This window comes from Pelodiscus sinensis, chromosome 6 (assembly GCF_049634645.1).
Source record: "Pelodiscus sinensis isolate JC-2024 chromosome 6, ASM4963464v1, whole genome shotgun sequence".
In the NCBI taxonomy this organism is placed as follows: domain Eukaryota; kingdom Metazoa; phylum Chordata; order Testudines; family Trionychidae; genus Pelodiscus; species Pelodiscus sinensis.
The window spans coordinates 108,388,247-108,412,356 of NC_134716.1; the positions used below are offsets into that span (position 1 = coordinate 108,388,247).

Here is a 24,110-nt window from a genome sequence, read left to right on the forward strand (position 1 = left end):
AGCTGTACCAGACCTCCCGATTCTCCTGCAAATCTGATAATCCGGCACCACCTACATCCAAAAGGTGCCGGATTATCCGAAGTCTATTGTATATTCTTCCAAATAGTAGGACTCTGATAGTAATCATGTAAAATTTGCCTAAGAAGCTGTCACTCAAACAAGAATACTTGCCCATAATCTCGCAAATTCGATCACTAGCTCTGCATGATGTTGCGGAAGCAAGGGAAACAGATTTGCTAAAGTAAACATGGTAATAGAACCTTATTAGCCTTAGATATCACATGACATGGGCTGTTCATTCTGTACCATGACAACTGTTCTTGACAAACAATATTTTTCAGATTTTATGATCAATCTTGATAAACTTTCACTAATGGCTGAGAAATTGGTTCCTACCGACAAACAAGATTTTTTAAAAAAATTAAGGATACCGTGTGAGGGGACCCTTAGTTTGATAGACGTGACCCTAGCTTAAACGGATACTTCCTGGTACAGTAAACTTCGGATAATCCGGCATCTTTGGGACCTAGGGAGTGCCGGATTATCAAATATGACGGACTATCGGAAGGGGGGGCTATGAGAGGTCTGGGGTGGGGGGAGGGATGCCACCCCAGACCCCTCATAGCCCCCCTTCCGATAGTCCGGCTCTGCCCCAGGCGTCCCTGATTCAGCCACTGCTGAAACTGACCAGCAGCGGCTGAATCGGAGACGCCTGGGGCAGAGCAGCTGGAGTGCTGCCGGGCTGGTCCGGTAGCGCCGACCCTTGGTACGGCAAGACCAACCTGACAGCACCCCAGCTGCTCTTGGGGACGCCTGGGGCAGAGGAGCTGGGGTGCTGCTGGGTTGGTTCCGCAGCGCCGCTCCTCGACGCTACTGGACCAATCCGGCAGCACCGCAGCTGCTCTGCCCCAGGTGTCCCCAAGTCCGATGCTGCTGATACTGATCAGCGGCTGACTCCAGAAAGTCCGAGGCAGAGCTGCTCTGCTCCGGGTTTCCTGGAGTCAGCCGCTGATCAGTTTCAGCAGCGGCTGACTTAGGGACACCTGGGGCACAGCAGCTGGGGCGCTGCTGGGTAGGTCCCCTAGCGCTGCCCCTCGGGGCTGCGGGACCAACCCAGCAGCACCCCAGCTGCTCTACCCCAGGTGTCCCCAAGTCAGCTGCTGGATCCCCACTTGAGTTTTACTGTATAATGTAAACTATAATGAAGCCTTATTACTATAATTGCCTGCTGTCAACATTTTTGAGCATTTCATTATTTAGCTTATATTTAGTAGCTGCTTGTGATGAACAACTTCTCTCAAATACAGGAAATGCACACTTCTCTGTTGATAATTAGCTGTTTGACTCTGGGTAGCAGCTCTCACCTTCTACCACCAGAAGCCAGTCTGCTCGGGTCTGCTTTTGCAGAGCCTGAATTCTTTGCTTTGTCCTTTTGAAGAGGAAAAAAGAAATCTGTGCATGCAGATCCTGGTCTGCACTTAAAGTTGACTTAAAATAGTTTACATTAACCTACGGTGTGCTTTTGCCCACAGCAGCAACTTTCCGCCTCTGCAAGAAGTATGGAAGTTAGATTGATGTAGTTAGGTCAATGCACTGTCAATGTAGATGCTGTATTGCTTACATCAGACTGTTGCAGCTGAAAGCCTGGAGTCCTGCTATGACTGGCAGCATGGAGACATGCCAGCTGCCAGTGCCCTACACTGGAAGATAAATCCAGTGCTTCTGATGGAAACTTTTGCTTATCGGATAGTTGATACATTCATACTGTACATATGTTGCAAATCAATATAGGACCGTGGTCACCAACCAGTAGATCGCGATCTACTGGTAGATCTCAGGGGCTCTAAGAGTAGCTCTTGAGCCCTCTCTGAACTGCGCAGTACATTTACATTAGATTTCCTCATTTTGAGGAGCAGCTACTCACCGAGCAACAACATAGGTGGGTAGCTGCGAGGAATGGTGGGAGCTGGGAGATTAGGAGGGCTGAAACACCCCAGCCAGCTGACTGGCTTTCAGCTGAAAGAGGCTGCCCCATGCTCCAGCTGATTGGCGGCCTCTCCTCTGCGTCTGCCCATGTGGAGCTTGGTGCACCCTGGCTGAGCGCCATGGCCAGCTGGCCGGGCAGCCACTTCTCTTCCCTTCAGCCCAGCTGCCCTGCACTCAGCCCGGGGAGGCTGCGTTTAGCTCCAGCTGTGCTGGAGCAAGCTTCCCAGGCTAAGTGCAGGATCACAGATGCTCATCTGATGGACTATATACAACTAGCAATCTCAGACTACAACTCAGACTTCAAGACACTGGCAGATACTGTTCAGTCACAGGTGTCACACAGGCTTTGTTATTGGAAGAAAAAATATATAATTATCAATATTTGATTTTAGATTTACAAAATAGCAGAGAAAATGTATAATTGTAAATGCTTCATTTGACATTTAAATAGCATGAATTAAAAACAGACCATTTATTTCATAAGTATAAACATGTGATCTTAATTTTATATATTGCATAATTTAAAAATAAACTGTTTATCAGAGTGTATAAGGGCTGGGAATAGCAAGTGATGGACAGGATAATAGAGAGGGCGGGGCTTCAAGGTAGGGGCAGGGCTTCAAGGAAGGGGCGGGGCGGTAGATCTTCGCCTGTTCTGAGACTTAAAAAGTGATCTTGGGTGTAAAAAGGTTGGAGACCACTGATATAGGACAATGGCCGCTATTAGATTCTATTTTGAAATAATCACTGCACCCTCCAAGACACCATCCTTCTCTTTTTGAACTATTAGTATCTGCCTCTTGTTAATTGAAATTCCCTGTATGCTGCTTTCTGCATGTAAGATTGGCAGAATCTGATAGAATCATCACATTCACTTCTATAGTATGCTTGACTTGGCTAACCAGACCTTCTGTTAATACTTTTTTTTTTTTTCTAGCTAGAATGGCCTACCTATCTAATCTCAACATTTGGAGGGAGACTCCCTCATCAGAAATCAGTTTCACACGTCTCTCCATGTTGAGATTTTTGCACTGTCTTTATAAAACCTGTGAGAAGTCACTCTCCTTCATTCATTCAGCTGTCCCAGTCAACAGGCCTGCATGGGTTGGCAGTGGCGACTGTTGAGGGGGCCACCCATCACATAACTACATGCTAGGAGAGTAAAGCAGCTAAGGCCGCCTTGCTCCACTTCCCCCACAGCTGCTGGCAGAAGGTGGGGGTGGCTGGACCCTTGTTGCGGGGTTTGACCCTATAGTCTTGAGGCATATTACAGTGATGAATTTCATTACTATAGGAATGCCATGTCCCTGAGCAATGGTTTTGAAGGAAATAGTCTTTCATTAACCCATCTTTATCTACACTATAGCTGAGGTTGGGATAGCAATGGTGCTTCAGGAGTGTGGAGTTTTTCACACCTTTGAGCACCATAGTTATGTTGGCCTATGTTTTTAAGTGTAAATCAGGATTTAGTTTAAGACTTTTCTGGTATTTTGAAATTGAATGAAATATTTAGGTATCCAACTCTAGCATGTTTAACTGTTGAGCTAAATGGGCTCATTATTTGATGGGTAATACTGTCCTTTTTCAATATAGCCAGCAGCCAGCTTCGGGTGTAGCCTATTCCCATCCAACTACAGTTGCTAGCTACACTGTGCATCAGGCTCCAGTAGCTGCACACACGGTTACTGCTGCCTATGCTCCAGCAGCAGCTACAGTTGCAGTAGCCAGGCCTGCACCAGTAGCTGTTGCAGCTGCTGCAACAGCTGCTGCCTATGGAGGTTATCCTACAGCGCACACGGCGACAGACTACGGTTATACCCAAAGACAACAGGAAGCACCGCCACCCCCACCTCCAGTCACTACACAAAACTACCAGGTAAGTGTACTTATAGGAAAATTGCAATTCAGTTTACTCTTTTATAATCCTATTGTACAGCTAGTAAATTTTATAATATATAACATTTGCAGAGGAAACAAAAATGGATGGTTACAAGAATTAGAATTAGCTGTACATGTATGGTCTCATTTTGAATATCTCAGATTAGTATTGATGAAAAATTATCTGATTGATGTTTGGTGATCTGTGTGAAATGAGTTTGGTAATCTATCTAGTTCCCACAGGGCAAAGGTCCAAATTGTAAAAACCACCATCATTTTTAGCAACTTCATTGTTATCCTCTAAAAAGGCCACAAATTTGGGGGAGAGGGGTTGGGCATGGCGACTGCACTGTCCTTTTCTCCAAGTGAGGGTTGAGGCATATAACCAGGGAATGGTGAAGAAAGTTACACCAAGAATGGCTGCAAGACATCTGTTTTAGTCTCCAGAACTGTTAATCTGGCACTCTTCTCAAACTTGTATTCACTCCATTTAAAAATAAACTAAAATCTGCCATCATCCCTGTCTGCTAATTTAAGCTCAAATATTCATGAATGTGTATAGTCCATTGAAGTCAGTGGGACATAAAGTGAAGTCACTGGGGCTCTTTGCGGGCACAGATCTGCCCATGTAGCTCTTTTTACAGGATATGGGCCCTATACATTAAATTATTTATTTTGCTATCTCGATTCCCATTAAAATGAGTGGGAGTTTTTTCCTAGCTTTGGAGTGTTCCTGGTTACTTTGAGGCTCGTGTTTGTTTCCAAGATTTAGATGAGGTAAATATACAGGCATTGGTTATAATTAATGTGGTATTGGAAGTATTGAAACTGATTTTTGTGTACCGATTAAAGGTATTGATATTGCTATTTTCCTTTAAGTAAAGCAGAATACATTGAAAGACTGCTCTATTTAAAGGGCCACATTATACAATTATCTAGTGGGGGATCCTTCTAGATTTTAAATACTTTAATTTGATGAAAAGCACATTAGAAGAGCTAGATGGTACAACTGATTATTTAAATGTTCCCTCTAGGTATCTTTTTTTTTTTTTTTTTTTTTTAATAGCCGCTTCTGTTTTGAGTCCTTAAAAACAAGAGAGCTCTTTTCAAGGGTTGGAAGCAGCAATTAGCTAACACATCCTAGTAATTACATGAGCAGTGGTTATGCTGCCTCCTAGATGTTGATGCACAGACAGCAAAAAAGGAGCCTTAATCAAAGAAAATAAAATAGAAGACTACCCAAATTTCCAGGGAATGAAATGTTGCTTCTTAACAAATACTGTAAATCCAAGTAGAACAGTCTGTAAACCAGGGGTTTTCAGAGTTGGGTTGTGGGCCTGCCAGAGTAAGCCACTGGGGGGGCAACAAGATGCTGTTTAAGCATCCATTTGCACAGAGCCTTGCAGCTCCCGTGACTGGAAAAGGCAAACTGCAGCCAATGGGAGCTGCGAGGCTCCATGCCTATGGACGCTTAGCTAAACAAAGCATCTTGCAGTCTGTCAGTGGCTTTCCGCAGGTGGGCCCACGACCCAACATGGAAAACTCTTGCTCTAGACTGCAGAATGGTTGATACAGTATATAACAGAATGCTTATAAAAGATGCACATTTCCCTCTGTAATTTAATGCAAATAGGAAAAAATGCTAAATCAAATTTGTAACACCTAGTAGGGGTTGGTGGGCTTTTCTTTAAAAAAAAAATACTTGAGTTTTGTGAATATACATATTTTATGTAGGCTTGTGAGTTTTTCCTTAAAATTGTATAGAATTTTTGTTCTGATATAAATAGTGGAAAAGTCTGACAGTAGTGTTTTTCTGTTCTTTAATGGAAATAATTAAGGGGGAAATGAGAAAATACTTTTAAATGCAAGAGTTGAATTTAATGGGTCTGTTAATATTGTTCATCAAAGCTGTTCAACACTTGTTTCTTATCTTAAGATTAAAGAATTTAAAATAAAAGCTTTACTTAACTCTAAAATCATGTACCTATTTAAATGAATTGATTGACTTAGTTCAATATACTATCCTTCCCTTTGGCTGCCTTTGATTTATCCCAGGTACCAGACATATTTAAGCAGAAACTTAGGTTCTTTCTGTGTTTGCATGCTTTTTAAGGACTCCTACTCATATGTTAGATCTACTGCCCCAGCTGTGGCTTATGACAGCAAGCAGTACTATCAACAACCAACAGCAGCTGCAGCTGCAGTTGCTGCTGCTGCCCAGCCTCAGCCTTCAGTAGCCGAATCATACTACCAGACAGGTAGGTTGAGTGCATGAAATTCCTTTTTGGTCCGTGCAAAACAGTGTGCTGCTTCATATGTTTTTAAAAAACATTATCTGCATATCTCAAACTGACTTTTATTCTTGGCTTTATAATGTAATCCTCATGAATATAAATGCATGACAAAAATCCTACTGTTACCCAGCACTTCATGAGACATTGCCTCAAATACTTTTTTTGTCTAAAAATATACTCACATTTTTCTATGCAAACTGAATTTAACAATACTTAAGTATATTTTAAAATTTGTTGAGCCTACCAAGTTCAAATTCACTTTGGCTGGCCAGCGCAAACAGAAAGAGACCTGAATAAGAAAAAGATTTTTGAACACCGATTTGTTACATGAAATAGCATAAATCAGTATTAACCCATTTTGGCCGTCACAAAGTTGAAATACTTTTTAAACAAGTAGTGGTGGTATGGAATGCAGACTTTAGCTATATGTTGAGAAAAGGTTTGCTTCAAGAAAACAATATGGTGAGCAAGTTGCTTAAGAAATAACACTAGTCTGTGGGCAAAGAGACCAAAGTTACTATGTATGTGTTTTTTTTAAAATGCCAGTTGTACAATATATGGATACAGTTAAAAAAAATGTTGTTGGAAGGAACTTTATACTCTAATACCATAAATATAGGGCACAGTTTTGAGTCCATAATTAGTGCCTCTCATGCTCCAGGAGGAGAGGCAGTCTTCTCTGCTCAGGACAGGAACATAGTGTGAACTAAGTGTCACTAACTATATCTAGGGTCCTATCATTTTCACTGCAATGAAAACTGTGTCCTGGACCATGAAATAAGCTTTTCCCTGTGAAACCAGATCTTCCTGAAATCTGCAAGTTCTGCAGAACTAGGAAGGGACCAGAACTTGTCCTTCCCTAGAACAGCTGTTTTGGAGGGGAGATCAGGCCCATCTTCACAGGCATTATAGAAGTGAGTGTGACACCCTCATTTCTGCACTGCAACCACAGACCTGGATTCCAGGTTTCTGCCCTGTAGCTCCTGTAGGTGCTTGGGGCTCTCTTCCTCTCCTCCCAGTTCCTGCTGTGGTTCAGGGTGCGTGAAGTCCAGGCTAAAATTAAAACTAGCTTCTGTGTAATATGCTTCTGAACTATTGTAAATTAATGAGCTTTAAACTAGAGATGTTATATGTCAGTTAATTGAATAGTTGATTAATCTTATAAATTCTTACCTGTTGTTCAACTATTCCTTGGCCCCCGGGGGTGGAGCCAGCAACCAGTGTGCTCTGGCCCCGCGCCCGAGGAGCCCCCTGTCACTCTGGGCTGCTGCCAGGTGGAAGGTGGCCCACAAGGGAAGCCAGTTTAAAAAACAGCTCCCCTTGTGAACCAGCTGCCTGTTGCCCTGTGCTGCTGCCTCTGATACAGAAGCAGCAGCGTGGGGTGACAGCAGCCCCTGTCCGGGGTGGGGATGAGCTCCCGCACCTGGCGTGAGCCGGAGCTGAGACGGGCTGCTGGCCAGCATGCTAAAAAATTTACTGGTGGGGGAAATGCATGTAGTCTATAGCATTAATCTATAAGCTTTTGCTTATTGGTTAATAGACTACATGATTACATCCCTACTTTAAGCTAGAAGTGGTCATCATAGGCCTGGCTACTTTTCATGCTACAGGTTGAACCTCTCTTAACCAGGACACTGGTCCAGCAACATCTCTGGTTCGGAAGGACCAGGGATGTTCTAGGGCTAGAGTACTGTGGAGGGCTGGTGGCAGGAAGCCCAGCAGCAGGGCTGTCTAGCAGCACAACCAGGAGCTCTGCATTCCCTCTGCTGACCAGTGGCTCAACTGTGCGGCAGGACTGGGAGGAAGCGGAGCTGCCCTATGGGGTTGGGAGCCTGACCGTGGGGCTGCCTGGTGTCAAGGCCAGGAACCCGGGAGTGGGGGTGCTGAGAGGTACAACAAAGAGCCCGACAACCCTGCCAGTACCTGGTTGAGCTGCCAGGTGACGCTGGGAGGCAGCAAGGCTGCCCAATAACGCTGAAGCCCAAGCGGGGCTACTGTCTGTAGGCACAACTGAACTCAGCAGGGGGGCTACCTTCGAGGCCGGGAGCCTGGCAGTGGTGGGGTGGGGCTGCCACAGTGGGGCTGGGAGCCCTGCGCTGAAGGGCCAGCAGCAGGAGGGAGCTGACTGGGAGGCTGGCAGCGAGGCTGTGACTGGAGGGGCTGGTGGCAGGAGCGGAGGGGACAGAAATGACCTTCCCTGGTCCAGCAAAATCCTCATCCGGTCATGTCCCCGGAGTGCCAGACTAGGGAGGTCCAAACCTGTATTGGAAAACCCTTAAGAAAAATGCCTGGCTATATTTAGAGAAGAAAAGTGAAATGAGGTACACAGATGTAACTCCTTGGGATTGTACTCATTTTAGTACCTGGCTATCCCTCTGGCATGTGTGTTTTAACAGAACAATCCTTGTTTGTTGTTTGCTTCATTACTTGAGTATATAATTTGAATTATTTATTTCAATATGGTTCGAAATTCACCTAGTCTTAAATTTTTACATCTTTGAACAATTTTACTCTTTCATCCTAACTAGCTCCAAAAGCAGGGTATAGTCAAGGAGCAACTCAGTACACTCAAGCCCAACAAACTCGACAAGTGACAGCCATAAAACCAGCCACCCCAAGTCCAGCTACAACAACTTTCTCCATATATCCAGTATCCTCCACTGTACAGCCAGTAGCAGCTGCAGCAACTGTAGTTCCATCCTATACTCAGAGTGCTACATATAGTACAACAGCAGTTACTTATTCTGGTAAGAATTTTTGCATGTTACATTATTATGAGTTTTGCAATTCAACTTAAGGAAAAGGATTTTAAATCTCAACATTTTGGTAATTAAGTTTGAATGAATTGTGTTTATAAAATAAAGCACCAGGATATATACAGCCAGTTAGATCACTATATTGGCAAAATATGTGGATATATTTGTAAGTGTTCCTGTTTTGCTCATAAAAGAGAGATTGCAGCACTACTTGGTTAAGATTTTGTAGTGGTCCAGTTTGGGAAGGGAACAGAGACCATGGAATAGGGAGGGGGGGAAAGGAGACAAATGTCCAAAGAAAATAAAATTTTAGGAAGCAATGTACTGCCATCAGGCAACAGTTCTGAAGAATTGAGGGCAATGTTCCCTGTAACTTTTTCCATCAGTATGCAGGATAAATTTTATGTGTACCGAGGCATGTGTGGATGTATACTATCAGTAGATTCATATGCTGCTGGTTGTGGGTGCTCTGCTAATTATCTGGGCAGCATTTGAATCTCTCCTGGGCAGCTGACTAAGCATTCTCCTTACAGGGAACACTGGTTGATGGGATAATTTAGAGTAAAACTTAGACTTCAGATTATTTTCATCTCCCATGGGAGAAGGGAGTGGGTATAAGAACTTGGTTCTAAAATAAGAGATTCAAGATTTGATTAAGAGTAGAAGGAGAATCCTCTTTGGCTTTGTAATCAGATGGTAATCAACTGGCAAATTGTAGTTGCTTGGTTTAAATATCAGAGAGTAGAGGCTTTTAAACCCAGTTGTGGTTTTTGTTTCACATCATGTGTATCCTTTTATTTGCATTTTGAATCTTACATAATACTTATTAATAAACCTGAGTTTGAACAAACATTCATTTTTAGTGCTTTAGTCTCATCATTGCTGTGCCATAACCAGCCCTCTGAGATGTACCAGGAGCTTTAGCACATTCTTGAATGGCAGTTTTGATACTTCTGCCAGCATAGTGGACCACCATATATTTAAAGCTTCAGAGGATAGCCAAATTAGTCTGTACAGGATAAACTTAAAACAACAGCAAATGGTCTGGTGGCACTTTATAGACTAACAAAACATGCAGATGGTGGTATGAGCTTTCAGGGGCACAGCCCACTTCTTCAAATGACCGGAGTTTTGAGTTTAGTATGCTCAGACCCAAAATAAATAGGAGGGAAAAAAAGGGGGGGGGGGCAGGAAATAAGGAGCAGTGTATGAAAATATCAAAGGGAAAAACAAGCCTACTTGCCAGTTCTTCTTACTTGTTTTTCTCTTTGATATTTTCATACCCTGTGTTCCTTGTTTCCTGCCCCCTTCCTTTTTTTCCTTCCTCTTTTCCACTCCCCTCCCCCATTTATTTTGGGTCTGCGCATCCTAAACTCAAAACTCTGGTCATCTGAAGAAGTGGGCTGTGCCCCTGAAAGCTCATACCACCATCTACATGTTTTGTTAGTCTGTAAAGTGCTACCAGACCATTTGTTGTTGAAGTATATTTAAAGTTATTTAGCTACAAAGATCCATCTGAGAGAAAACATCCCTCTGACATAGATGGGAAACAGCATTTAAATTTATATATCATAAAAGGTCAAGTAAAATTCTGTTTGAGTGATAAGATCATTTCACTACACATTGTATCATTGTTGCCATGTCAAAATGTACCTTTCTTGGAAAAAAGTTAAATATCGTGTAGCTGGAACTAGCTTATATGTAACTAACTGTGATATACATTATATAATAAGGTAACTTTTTCTATTTTGATCTTTGAGGTACCTCTTATTCTGGCTATGAAGCTGCAGTATATTCAGCTGCATCATCCTATTACCAGCAACAGCAGCAGCAACAGAAACAGGCGGCAGCAGCAGCTGCTGCTGCTGCCGCAACAGCTGCATGGACAGGGACCACCTTTACTAAAAAGGCACCATTCCAAAATAAGCAACTGAAACCAAAACAACCTCCCAAACCACCACAGATCCACTATTGTGATGTTTGTAAAATCAGCTGTGCTGGACCACAGGTACCTGAACTACATGACATTCCACTGTATCTTTTAGTCATCTTTTCATATAGTTAAAAATAGACATTATTTAAAGACACTTGTGGATTAAGGAAATTATTTAAATAACTTGGCTGTAGAAGTACTTTGAAAATGTGTATCACTATGAAAGGAAAAATACTGATTTTTGGGCTCTACCTAAACAGCTGAATTTTACTTACCACTGTAAAAGCTTGTTTACATTTTCCATTTGAAGCACTTGTACTGCCCACTAGCAAACTTCCTGGGCAGACTTCCTTCTCAGACCGATGGATCCTTGTGAATTTAAGCTTTTATGCAATTTCTCTTGAAAAATATTTTATTTGGATGCTAGAAAGAGAAACATACTACAGTCTAGTTTTGAAATGGCTAAATGAAGTACTATCAGTGCATTCAGAAGAGGACAGCAAAGAACATGAATTTTTTACATACTTGTTTAGTATATTTGTTGTTTGAGTAATTGCCCATGTCCATTCCATGTACGTATGGGTGCACTGTGTACACAGATCGTTTGAAGGTTTTTCCCTCAGCAGTACCCATGGGGTTTGCAGGGTAGTCTCCTGGAGTGGCACCTGCATATGCATTCATATATACCCCTGCTGGCCCACCACCCACTCAATTCCCTCTTACTGCCTATGATGGTTGTTGGAATGCTCCTTAGTGTGCAAGTGTGCCTTAACAGTATAGTTCGTAATAGTTCGAGTTCTAGTTGTTAGTGAGTTAGTAGGGGTTCTCACTTTTCATTCCGCTTTCTCCCTTGCTGGGGAATGCCTGGCCCTCTGGGCTTTAGGTCCTGCTCAAAGTGCCTCAAACTCATGCCCTGTGGTGATCCATAAGATGCGTGTCTTAAGTGCTTGGATTAGGCTCATCTCTCAGCAAACAGCAAGATCTGCCACAGTTTCAAGCCATGCACCAAGAGGGAGAGAGACTCATACCTCAAGATCATGCTGATGGAGTCAGCTCTTCACCTGGCACCCGCCAGGCATTCAGTGCCATCCATTCACAGCACTCTGGGCCCATCTAGAGCTTCCCTGGGGCCAAAATGCTCTGCTGCCCAGCACCACTCCCAGTCTCCGGTGCCACAGAAGAAGGCAGGTATCTAGTAGGTGAAGATCTCCATCACACAGTGCTCAGAGAGTATGTCTCCACTAGGGACACGCTAATGCTCAGGCGTCAATGTCAAGGCCTCCGGCTCCAGGCCCCTCGCGGCAACAGTCAGGCCTAGCCAGAGAGCCTAGTTCAGAGGACCAGTCCTCAACCCCAGGCACCTTCGAGGTAGCCAGGGAGTTGATCAAATTAACCTCCTCCTCAGCTTCTACTTCTGCACCAACAGGACTCCCATGTGCCATCTTGCATTGACACTTCAGCACTGGTGGTGGTGTTTGGCCCCTAGAGTATCTTTGACTCCGGTCTTGGCACCAGCAGTGCTGACATCATCCTTGGTGCTGCGTGCACCTCACAGCACCACCACCCCTTCTGAGACAAGAGCACTGTCCATTTCTGCAGCACTGCCAATGGCCCAGGCACCAGGACTTGTGTTGGCTCCTCCAACTGGTATGGCACTGGGCTAAGCCAGAGGCCATGGCACAGCACATGTCCTTGCTCTGTTCTCCAGCCTTGTCTACCACCACATTGCTGTGGTCTGCATTGGAGTACTCTTCAGACTCTGATGTAGAGCTGGTCAACTCTAGAGCAACAGCCTTCCGTGTTCACTCCTAGTATCGATCCTTTTCTTGACACCACTCCTGGCACTGCAGCACCTTAGTGCAGCCATTCCAGGCCATGTGGCTGCCTCAGTGGCAGCCTCCCATCCAGTGGCCCTTCTGGACCCCATGTGCATGCCATTAGTCTTAGGGGACCACTACCTCACACCCCAGTTCATTTAATTCGGGCCCTCGATACCTCCACCCACCACCCCTCACCTTTCCTCCCCAGTCTTGGACCATAGACACTCAGTCCATAAGTTTCCCCCTTAGAGGGTGTGTCAGACCTAAATCTGCATAAAGCATCACTGCAGTGTCTCATGACACTGAGCAATTCCAGGAGCAGGCCTTTCATGAGTCCTCCTCCTTATCCCCTGATGAAGCGTTGGTGGAGTTGTCACCGTTCATGCCCTCTGTGGATTTCAGGGCCCATCAGGAACTGCTTAGATGCTTGGCCCAGAGCCTGAGAAGCCAAGCAGAACAGATTTTGGAAGACTGGCCAAACAGTGGACATTATTAATGTTGAGGCCCTGTTGAAGATATCCTGGCTGCTCAATAAGGCAGGGACTAAGATTACCAAAACTTTGTGACAGACTCCCACCACAATCCCTTCTATAAATAGGCCTGCCAACTGGAAGTATTTTCTTCCACAGACCAGCCATGAGCACCCTTTTTCTCTCACTCACACTCACACCTCCCCACCCCCACCCCCCCACCTCCCACCGGTATACTGGTAGTGAAGGCCACTAACCACCTTGAATGCCAGAGTTAGCTGGATCCCACCCTGAAAAATGAGGCCAAGAAAATGGACCTCCTAGGCTGTGAGGCCTATGCATCCGGTTGGATGCAGCTCAGGATCGCCAACCAGCAGGTGCTCCTAAGCAGATAAGCCTACAACTCCTGGTCAGCTCTAAACAAGTTTAAAGACTTGCTACCCCAAGATTCTTGCCAGGACTTTTGGGCATTATCAGATGAGGGCTAAGCTGTCTCCTGGGCAGCCTTGCAGGGAGCCATTGTGGTAGCCATTACTTCTGCTAGACAGATCTCCGAGCTCTAACCTTGGATACCTCCAAACTGTCATCTTTAAGTATAAGATTAGGCTCTGCCCGCACCCTGCCTTCCTTCCCAGGGTCGTGTCCCATTTTCATGTTCACCAGGATATTTTCCTACCTGTGTTCTACCCCAATCCACATGCTTCTAGTAAAGAACAGGTTTTACACACATTACATGTTAGATATGCCTTTTTTATTTAGACTGAACAAAAGCCTTCTGTAAGTCCTCCCCCAGCTGTTTATCTCCATAGCAGACAGGATGAATGACCTCCCAGGTTTGACCCAGCATTGGATTACCTCCTGCATCAAGGTATGCTACAAGCTGGCACTACCAGCTCCTCTGCTTACAGCCCATTCCACCAGAGCTCAGGCCTTGTCTGCTGCCTTTGTTGTGTAGTCGCCCATCCTGGATATTTGCAGGGTGGTTACCTGGTCCTTGGTCCATACTTTCATGAATCACTACCAGGGTTGATGCAGCTTTTGGCAGAACAGTGTTGTAGTCAGTTTCCAGCTAGTCTCTGATCCCATCTCTGAAGATTCGGCTTGGGAATCACCTACATGGAATGAACATAATCAATCACTCAAAAAAAAACAAACCTGTTATGTATTTCCAAGAACAACAGTTGGAACAACAGGGTGTGTTGCTCATGTCCATTCCAAATGCCACCCATCTCCCCTTTGGAGCTTTCCAGCAAAAAGGAACTGTGGAGATGGCAGGCTGGCAGGGGTATATATGCAGGTGCCACTCCAGAGGGCTCCCCTGCTGGCCCAATGTGTACTACTGAGGGGAAAAGCCTTCTGACAATCCGCACGTGCTGCAGAAGCACCTACATGGAATAGACATGCGCAACACGCATCTCGAAAAACAACATTTATGAGAAGGTAAGTAACCGGTTTTTTTGCATGTCACATTTAAAAAGTGTCTGCTTTCTACTTCTCTTTCTTAGATTGTCCGTTCCCATGTAAGGACACTCTGTTTTGAAAGTTTTACTTTGTGCCCAGCTATATTTAAGAAGTATTTCTTTTTGAATTACTGTATTCTTTGGGGTGTTCTAAGTCACTTTCGACTGAGTACAGCCTACTGATTAAGATCACTTATTTGTTAATATCTGTCACTTGATATTGATTAATATTTGATTTGGAAAGTAGGAAGGTGAAAAAAGTCCATGCTTTTGCCAGGTACAGAGTCCTGTATATCCTGAAAGAAAAAAATTATTTCCTAGTCCCTGTCAGCAGTGGGTTTATGCCTCAAAGCATGAACATAGTAAAAGTCCTGTGCATAGGAAATATTTTCCCTAGCAAAATTAAGTGGTGTTGAAATTATTTCTGGCTTATTGCCCGTATAATGATTAACATAATTGATGGAGTAAAAATTATGTACTTGAGATGTGTGGGTTTTTTTTTTTACTGCATTTTTAAATAGACTTATAAAGAACATTTGGAAGGCCAGAAACACAAAAAGAAAGAAGCGGCATTAAAAGCATCTCAGAACACTAGCAACAGCAGTACTTCTGCTCGTGGAACTCAGAATCAGTTGCGCTGTGAGCTTTGTGATGTGTCTTGTACAGGAGCAGATGCATATGCTGCCCATATTCGGGGAGCTAAACATCAGAAGGTAGGTTCTTATTCTTGATTAATCATCCATTTGAAACTATTTAGGTTTGCACATACATCCCCTTATTGGTTAGATTTATTATGTATGTATATTTAATGTGTAATTATTTTATATGTATAATTATGTAATAATGAAATATGAGAGTGAGGGTTGATTAATATGAAAGATGAGTTTTTAGGAGGGCTTGCTGGAGCACAATGAAATATTTCTTGTATTGGAAAGTAGAGAGGCGGAGGGCAGTCAAGGAGCAGAATGGAATAGGTACAGAAGCAAGAATAGAGAGGATTCAGTAACGGCACTGTTTACTGAACAGCTCGAGGGGGTCTGCATGATACTTGTTGCCTTTGCTGAAGTGGTTAATGTGAGTTACTTAGATAGTAAGCTCTTTGGCCTAAGGACTATGTCTGGTGCTTAGCGATTCAAAGCCATACTTTGGAGCAGTTGAGGAATTGTGATGGTGCCCTATGTTACTTGAGTATGTGTGTAGATTTCACCTGGATTACCAGCTATGAGATTATTGCACCTAAAATAGGCAATATTCATGCTAGTGACATAACTATCCCATTACTAAATTCTTGATGTTCAGTTTTGGTTCTTGTTTCAAGAAAGCATTTTTATATAAATCCTTTTTTTGTGTCTGAGCAGAATTGTGCTGTTGACTAAGCCATCAAAAATGAAAGCACTTTAATATAGAAATGTGCCCAGTTGATACGTTTTTCTCTGAAATTGATACGAAAAACTTTATTTTACACAACACAACTTAAATATTCCAGACAGTAGAATGGAACACTACGTATGCGCAGTGTTAAATATAAGAGCATTGCTTGTTCATGTTTTTATTGATGGCTTTTTTAAATGTTATAAATTGGGACAGAGAACCCTCACCACATCTTTTTTTTTTATTTCTAGCTAGCAGAAATACCCAGCGTTGCCCAGGGAAAACATAGTAAAAGGTGTGATGAATGAATTACGTCAGTGACATTAACATAGCATATTTTATTGAAAATCCTTTTCTCTTATATATTACTTTAAGAAATTAACATAGCTATTGACGTGCTTACAAAATGCATTTACATTCAACTCATTTCTTGATAACAAAAGGTGTGGTGAATGAACTACGTAAATTACGTTAACGTAACGTATTTTATTGGAAATACTTTTTCTTTTATCATAAGGAAAGGATCTCGTAGTTGCAGTTTGTGACACGCTTAACAGAAGAGTCCAGCAAATGTCTATAATCCGGCGCTACTAAAAGCTAATTAGTGGCCCAGTTGAGGCTCTGGGGGAACCAATTTCGAGATATAACCCATCCAGTTATTTAAGTTTAGGAATCAGTAGTATTCATGCAAAATTTTGTGTATCTAGCTCTTACCGTTCAGAGATCTTTCGGGACAAACTAACTTTCGGAAATATTTATAAGATTAAAGTTGCTATATGTGTAAAAATGAGGTAATAAATGGATCTATTGCAATTCGTTGGATTATACTACCGAAAACATCTGCTATGAAAAATCATTGTACAGCATTGATTACATTTTTGGAATTTTTAATCCAAAATTTTACCTTCCTTTGAAATTGTTGTGTTCTGATCAATAATGTGATTTAGATTCTGGTTTTTGTTTGTGAATGCTATACTGTAGAACCTCAGAGTTATGAATGCCTCAGGAGTGAAGATTGTTCATAAATGAAATGTTCCTAACTGAACAAATCAATATGATCTTTCAAAAGTTTACAACTGAACATTAATTTAATACAGCTTTGAAATTTTACTCTGCAGAAGAAAAATGCTGCTTTTAATTATCTTAACTTAAATAAAACAAGCACGGAAACAGTTTTCTTACCACGTTATATATTTTTGTAAACTTTCCCTTTATTCTTTTAATAGTTTGACACAGTACTATACTGCATTTTCCTTTTTTCCCCCTTTGTATCTTCTGTTGCCTGATTACATTCCTCTTGTTCCGAATAAGGTGTGTGTAGTTGATTAGTCAGTTCATAACTCTGGTGTTAGTAAGTCTGAGATTTGACTATAGCTGTCAAACGTTTTAAGATTATTCCAAGACGATTTTTATCCCTTTCATCACCTTCACTTTCCATATTGTACCCTTTATTGTTGATCACTAAATTACTTTTTTTGGAGCCTATTTATTTTTTTTATAAATCAGAGGGTTGAAAGAGACCTCAGGTAGTTTAGTCCAATCCCCTGCTAAAAGCAGGACCAATCCAACTAAATCATCCTAGCCATGGCTTTGTCAATCCTGTAGGAATGGAGATTCCACCACATCCCTCCCCAATCTATTCCAGTGCTTCCCCACCCTCCTATTGAAATAGCTTTTCCTAATATCCAACCTAGACCTCCCTTACTACAACTTGAGATCATTGCTCCTTGTTCTGTCATCACTGAGAACAGCCTCTCTCCATCCTCTTTGGAACCTTCCTTCCCGTAGTTGAAGGCTGCTCTCAAATCCCTTCTCACTCTTCAGTACACTAAATAAGCTCAAATCCTTCAGCTTCTTATAATTCATATGCTTCAGCACCCTAATAGGTTTTTTTTGTTGTCCTCTACTGGACTTTCACCAATGCGTCCATATCCTTTCTGTAATGGGATACCCAGAGCTAGACACAGTACTCCAGATGTGGCCTCACCAGTGCTAAATAAAGGGGACTAATCACTTCCTGAGATCTGCTGGCAATGCTCCTCCTAATGCACTCCAATATCCTGTTAGTCGTCTTGGCTACTGGGGTACACTGTTAAATTATCCAGATTCTCATCCGCTGTTATCCCCAGGTCCTTTTCTGTAGAACTGCTGCTTAGCCACTAGGAACCTAACCTGTAGCAGTGCTTGGGATTCTTCCATCCCGAGTGCAGGACTCTGCTGCAGGACTCTGCACTTGTCCTTGTTGAATCTCATCAGAAACTGAAATTTAATTGTAATATAAAATTTGTCCTACAAAAGATTTTATCTGATATATAAAGGAAACCTGAATACTTGTTTTCCTGCTTTCTTGCTCATTTTTTACTTTTAGATATCATCAACTGGATCTTAGTTGGTTTTGCTGAAGGGCATGTTAATGCGCAAGTCAGTGTCTGTGCTGTGGGATATCACACTTAAATGATGGGGCAGAGTTATCTTCAATAAAGATATCTGTTCTGCAAAGTGTTTATTAGTCATGTATCAGAGGGGTAGCCGTGTTAGTCTGAATTGGCAAAAGCGACGAGGAGTCCTGTGGCACCTTATAGACTAACAGATATATTGGAGCATAAGCTTTCGTGGGCAAAGACCTACTTTGTCAGATGCTTTATTAGTCATGGTAGATAAAATAGTTTAATAACTTCCCTACCAAGGGGCATGGCCAGGATGGGAGAGAACAGATGAAATCTTAAAACAAGTTGTCCAGTCATGGCGCGATTTTTTTTCTGAAATAAATAAGACCTGTATTTTTAATGTAAAAAATAAACAGAGAGAAGTTTACAGGTCTGAAAATTTTCTTTATAAATGATTAAAAAACAATATGGCCAAAAGTGCATTTTTCTTCACTTGCAGATCACCTTTTTAATGAATAATAGCCAAATTATATATAAAAAATGTAAACCAAGTGGTTCATGTTTTTTAATGATGAGTCTATTAATTTTTTGGGTTTTTTTTTCCCCGTAGGTGGTTAAGTTGCACACAAAACTTGGCAAGCCCATTCCGTCAACTGAACCAAATGTTGTTACCCAGGCTACTTCCTCAACATCTGCATCTGCTTCCAAGCCAACTGCCTCTGCTTCAAATATTGCAACTAGCAGCAGCACTGTGAACTCCTCTGTTACATCTTCAGCAGTGAAAATTCTTACTCCCACAGCAAGCACACCAATTAATGCAGCATCCAACAACAAAGTGTCCATAGCTGCTGCTAATATACCTGTAAAGAAAATATCTACACCGAAAATAAACTTTGTTGGCAAGTACAGAAGTCAGTCTTCATTTTGAAACCTAACCTATTATAGGGATTTTAAATCTATATTTAGTCTGTACAGTCTCAATGTTGCAAACACTAATGCGTATGCATAACTATGCATGTGAATAGCCCTGTTAACTTTGTCCACATGGAGAAGTCCCCTAGAAGTCAAGTGCCATAAGTGTTGGCAGCATTGAGTGCTACATGTTCTGTTTGATACAGACATGCAGTTCTGGGATGTTTTCTGGTGGTGGTTTTTTTTTTTTTTTTTCCCCAGCCAATTAGCAATACATTTATATTCTGAAAGCAATTACATACTCTGTTACTTATGAAAGCAAAAAAGATTGTCTGAATACCTTTCATTAGTTGCTCCTTCTCAGTCTTGTCTCCTACTTGCAGAGCAGTAAGCTAGATTTAATAGTTTAAATTGCTCAAGCCTACTAAGTCTTTACTTTGAAAATTGAGAACTTCGAACAGAGTTTAAAAAGTTTATCATTAAGTTATTTACAAGAAAAAAAACACAGCTTAAAAAGTTGATTATAGCTGAACCTTTAAAATGATCTGTTCAATTGCATGTTTATAGTGTTTAAGTTTACTTATAACTCTGGAAAAATGATGGCACTGGCCAAAACATTGACTTTTTCAAGTAAAATCTTTAATCTGTAGATATTTTTGTAAGCATATAATCATTCTACCAAAATTAACAATTCATTTTTAACTTCTTTGATTTGTAGGTGGTAATAAGCTACAGACAACAGGAAGTAAACAGGAAGATATGAAAGCTGTTGAAAATGTTAAGACTACTCCTTCTGTTGCTGTTGTACAGACCCAGGAAGTAAAAACAGATACAGCCTCAGAACCAGTGACTCCCACAACTCTTGCTGCTTTGCAGAGTGATGTCCAGCCAGTGGGTCATGACTACGTGGAGGAGGTATTAATCTGAAAACCCTCTTAAATAAATATATTTGTTTGATTATAATCTAATGTCAGTCAAGATTTCAAAACAAGACCCCACTTAAGAACATGCGTAAGGTCACACATTGTGACTAAACCTTCAAAGTCAATGGAACTTTACACATTGTGTTATGGTATAAGCATATGTATGCATGTTTTTGTAGGATCCAGGGTCTAAGCTGAATATACTAAAAAGGGCTTCCACTAATTCTTCTGTCTCAAAGAATTTTTTTAAAACTACAGAAGTGCATACTAAAACATTTATATATAAACGTTAACATTTTTAGTAGGAGATATATATACACACACATACACATACATAAACACAGGGCTCGATAAACTATGTACCCGGAAGAGCCGGGTTCAGGCGATCTGCAGGACAGCGCAGCTGGTGAACGGGGCTCGCTGCAGATCCCTGTGAGTGTGTGTATATGGAGAGAGAGAGTCTTGTAAAATTAACTTAGTATGTAGAAAAGTTAAATTTTGGGTTTTGGAGAGGGCGGGCTTTTTTGGCTTTAAAAAAAAAAATCGTACAACACTTTCTTTCCAAGGTACGGAATGATGAAGGGAAGGTGATCCGCTTCCACTGCAAACTTTGTGAGTGCAGCTTTAATGATCCGAACGCCAAGGAGATGCATCTAAAAGGAAGGAGGCACAGGCTTCAATATAAAGTTAGTTTATATGCTGCTGCTGACAGCTTAAACTTTAAAGACCTTAATAGTAGTAACTAGTTACTCATTCAAGATGAAATGATTACAATGCCCAAATGGTATGTAAAAGTATAGAAAAATATTGCCTTTATCTTTCTTGATATGTATTTCAAGATGATATATCTGGCTCAAAGAAGGGATGTGTACTGTGACTTTTTTTCTTTTCTTTTCTTTTTTTTTAATTGAAAATGTGAAGCATCATTGTACTTGAGTGTGTTTAGAAACATTACATGTATTTTTAAATAAAGCAACAGTAGGTCCTTGGGCGATCTTTACTGTGAAATAACAATAATATAGGATTAGCATGAAGATCTATTTTACAGAATATTTTTCTTTAAATTGGCCTTGGGGTGATGGGAGAATTGAAACTTGCTATTTTTGTGGCAGTATTTTTCTCAATTTTATTTAATTCTGGCTGTTGCTCAGTTATTCCATAATCTTGTAAACATGATTTATTGAAATTTGCTTTCAATGAGCAAAATCCTATGTTCTAAACTGCTAATGTTTGACATAGTAGAAAAATACTATAAATAGAAATTCCTAAAAACAGGGTACAGTAAAACTCCAGTTGTCTAGCATCCAGTGGCCCAACACTTCTGATAGTCCGGCACCAACCGGAAGTGCTCCAGGCAGCCGGACAATTGGAGCTGCTCTGCCCCGGGCTTCCTCGAGTCAGTTGCTTGTCAGTTTCAGGAGCAGTTGACTTGGGGACGCCCAAGGCAGAGCAGCTGGGGTGCTGGGTTGGTCCCTTAGCGCCGCCCCTCATAACTGTATAATGAATTGAAATGTTGGTTTTACTTCTCTGTCTCTGAAACATTAGAAAAAAGTAAATCCAGATTTGCAAGTAGAAGTAAAGCCCAGTATCAGAGCAAGGAAAATTCAAGAAGAAAAGATGAGAAAGCAGATGCAGAAAGAAGAATATTGGAGAAGAAGAGAAGAGGAGGAACGTTGGAGGATGGAAATGAGGTAACAAGTCTAATGTTGTTAAATTGCTGTTAATGTGACCTTCCTTTTTTACTTATCCTTTGGAGCTCCCAAGGTCACAACTGCTAAGGGTGAACTAGTGAATAGTATCAAATAATTTTTAAGAATAATTTAAAATCCTCTTTGCTGTGTAAAGAACATACTTTGATTTATGCAATTCAGACGCTACGAGGAGGACATGTACTGGAGGAGAATGGAGGAAGAACAGCATCACTGGGATGACCGTCGCCGAATACCTGATGGAGGATATCCACATGGTCCTCCAGGACCTCTAGGCTTGCTAGGTGTCAGACCAGGAATGCCTCCTCAGCCCCAGGGACCAGCTGTAAGTTTCTTAAATTGAAAAATTAAAAGTTGATGTCTCATTTATAGGCGTAGTTCTTATGAATATTTTATTTTATCCATTTTTATTACCACATTAATCTGTTTCGAAGTTATTCTCTAATAAAGTGCTTAGAAATGTGAAAAAAAATCACAGTGGGACTCTTTACAGGTATAAGGATCTGTCAGTGAGAGTCCAGTTGGATTCATTGTCAGTACATGCGCACAGTAAAAGTATATGTTCAACACCATCTGCAAGTCTACTTCCATAAATTTACCATGAGTTAATAGTCATATAAAATATTATTTTCAAGAAACAGAAATTAAGTACTTTACAAAAAATGTGCATTGATTATTGTGTATCTGTTTCCTAGTTCAAGTAATTATTGTCCTACTTGTATTAAGAAAGCAGGTAAAAGTTAGGTTAGATCTAAACATTTATTTTTATCCATTTGAATTTTTATTACAAGAAATTATGGGGTAGGAGTCATACAGTAATAATTTAATGAGTAGGCATTGGAATTAAAAAATCTAAAGCTTTTTACCAATTAAAATACATATCAGAGTATATACTTAGTTCTTATGCAGACTTTTCTTACTAAATTTGAAACAAGGCAAAGTATAGATCAAGCTGTTATTTCATCACAGGGATGTGTTAAGAGTATGTATGTGTGTGGTCAACATTTATCTTCATTTACTGATAAAAAATCTAAATCTTCCAGCCTTACTTACTTGTTTTAAGTATTTTTAAGTTACAGACTAATACGACTACCCCTCTGAGACTATATTTGGTTGTTATGCATGTTTGCTTGAATATTCTTAAAGTTACGTGTCCTTGACGTCAATCCTTAATTTCACATTTTTGTTGCTTGTAAAATAGTGCATTTTGTTTGCTGCTATGATGCTGTTACTGGTTTGGTTTGGTTTTGTTTTGTTATGGTAACTTTTATTTTTCTCAATGTAGCCTCTTCGTCGTCCAGACTCATCCGATGACCGTTACGTAATGACCAAACATGCAGCCATTTATCCAACTGAGGAGGAACTTCAGGCAGTCCAAAAAATAGTTTCCATCACTGAGCGTGCTTTGAAACTTGTGTCTGACAGCATGACTGACCATGAAAAAAACAAGGGCAAAGAGGGAGAGGATAAGAAAGATGGCAGTAAAGACAGGTATGTCGGTATTATGTTTTTTTAAAAACATTGTGCTGAGGAGGAAAAAAACATCCCGTGTTTCTCTCTGTACATATTCTTTAGTGCCTCCTGAGATTCTGTTCTCTTTAGGTTTTGAAAGCGTACATCACCATGATAACAGAAAATGTGGAATGCTTTGTTTTACTTTACCCCTTTTTTAATCTTCAAAGTTTTTTAGGAGTGATGAACATGATTTGAAGCACCTCTTGTAAATGTAACTTCACTTCCCTGCAGAGCTTTGAAAGGAGTTTTACGGGTAGGAGTTTTGGCTAAAGGCTTGCTTCTCCGTGGAGACCGAAATGTAAACCTTGTTTTGCTGTGTGCTGAGAAGCCTTCAAAGACATTACTCAGTCGTATTGCAGAAAGCCTTCCCAAACAACTTGCAGTAAGTTGGATTTGGATTTTTGAGAAGATGACATAAACAGTGTATTCTGAGGTCAAATGATTTGTAGGGCTGGCTGTGCCCCAGTTCTACAGCAGGGACATTAAAAAGTTGATGCAGTTTGCGAGTATTTGTGTCTGAATTTTGTGCCCACGAAAGGTGTCCTTTTGACATTGCTTGGTTAAGCAAGAAGTGGGATCCACTTCATGAGAGCATGGAAGTGTTTGTTCTACCCCTCACAGGGAGTGCCAGTTTAGATGTGGTAATCCCTCCCTCCCTTTATATGTGAAGATAGAAGGTGATGTAAGAATCCCCTT

At 41.3% G+C, this 24,110-nt stretch overlaps 1 protein-coding gene and 1 non-coding gene across 4 annotated transcripts in view; both read left to right on the plus strand.

Annotated features, from left to right (window-relative positions):
- ZFR (zinc finger RNA binding protein) overlaps positions 1–24,110 on the plus strand; it is a 55,298-nt gene that overhangs the window by 15,600 nt on the left and 15,588 nt on the right. For 2 of the 3 annotated variants that reach the window (XR_012904961.1, XM_075932589.1), the window contains exons 3-14: positions 3,580–3,862; positions 5,978–6,122; positions 8,687–8,905; positions 10,675–10,922; positions 15,119–15,310; positions 18,966–19,266; positions 19,986–20,182; positions 20,757–20,876; positions 21,736–21,881; positions 22,062–22,224; positions 23,185–23,390; positions 23,646–23,796. Coding sequence is in view for 2 of the 3 variants with exons in the window: in XM_075932589.1 (XP_075788704.1) it covers positions 3,580–3,862; positions 5,978–6,122; positions 8,687–8,905; positions 10,675–10,922; positions 15,119–15,310; positions 18,966–19,266; positions 19,986–20,182; positions 20,757–20,876; positions 21,736–21,881; positions 22,062–22,224; positions 23,185–23,390; positions 23,646–23,796 (2,371 nt within the window). In the remaining variant the exon portion in view is untranslated. The remainder of the gene's footprint in view (positions 1–3,579; positions 3,863–5,977; positions 6,123–8,686; positions 8,906–10,674; positions 10,923–15,118; positions 15,311–18,965; positions 19,267–19,985; positions 20,183–20,756; positions 20,877–21,735; positions 21,882–22,061; positions 22,225–23,184; positions 23,391–23,645; positions 23,797–24,110) is intronic. The other variant, XM_075932590.1, reaches the window with a different exon arrangement.
- On the plus strand, positions 180–316 carry LOC112544719 (small nucleolar RNA SNORA66). The gene has a single exon (XR_003088060.1). It is a non-coding gene; the product is annotated as a small nucleolar RNA SNORA66 (small nucleolar RNA).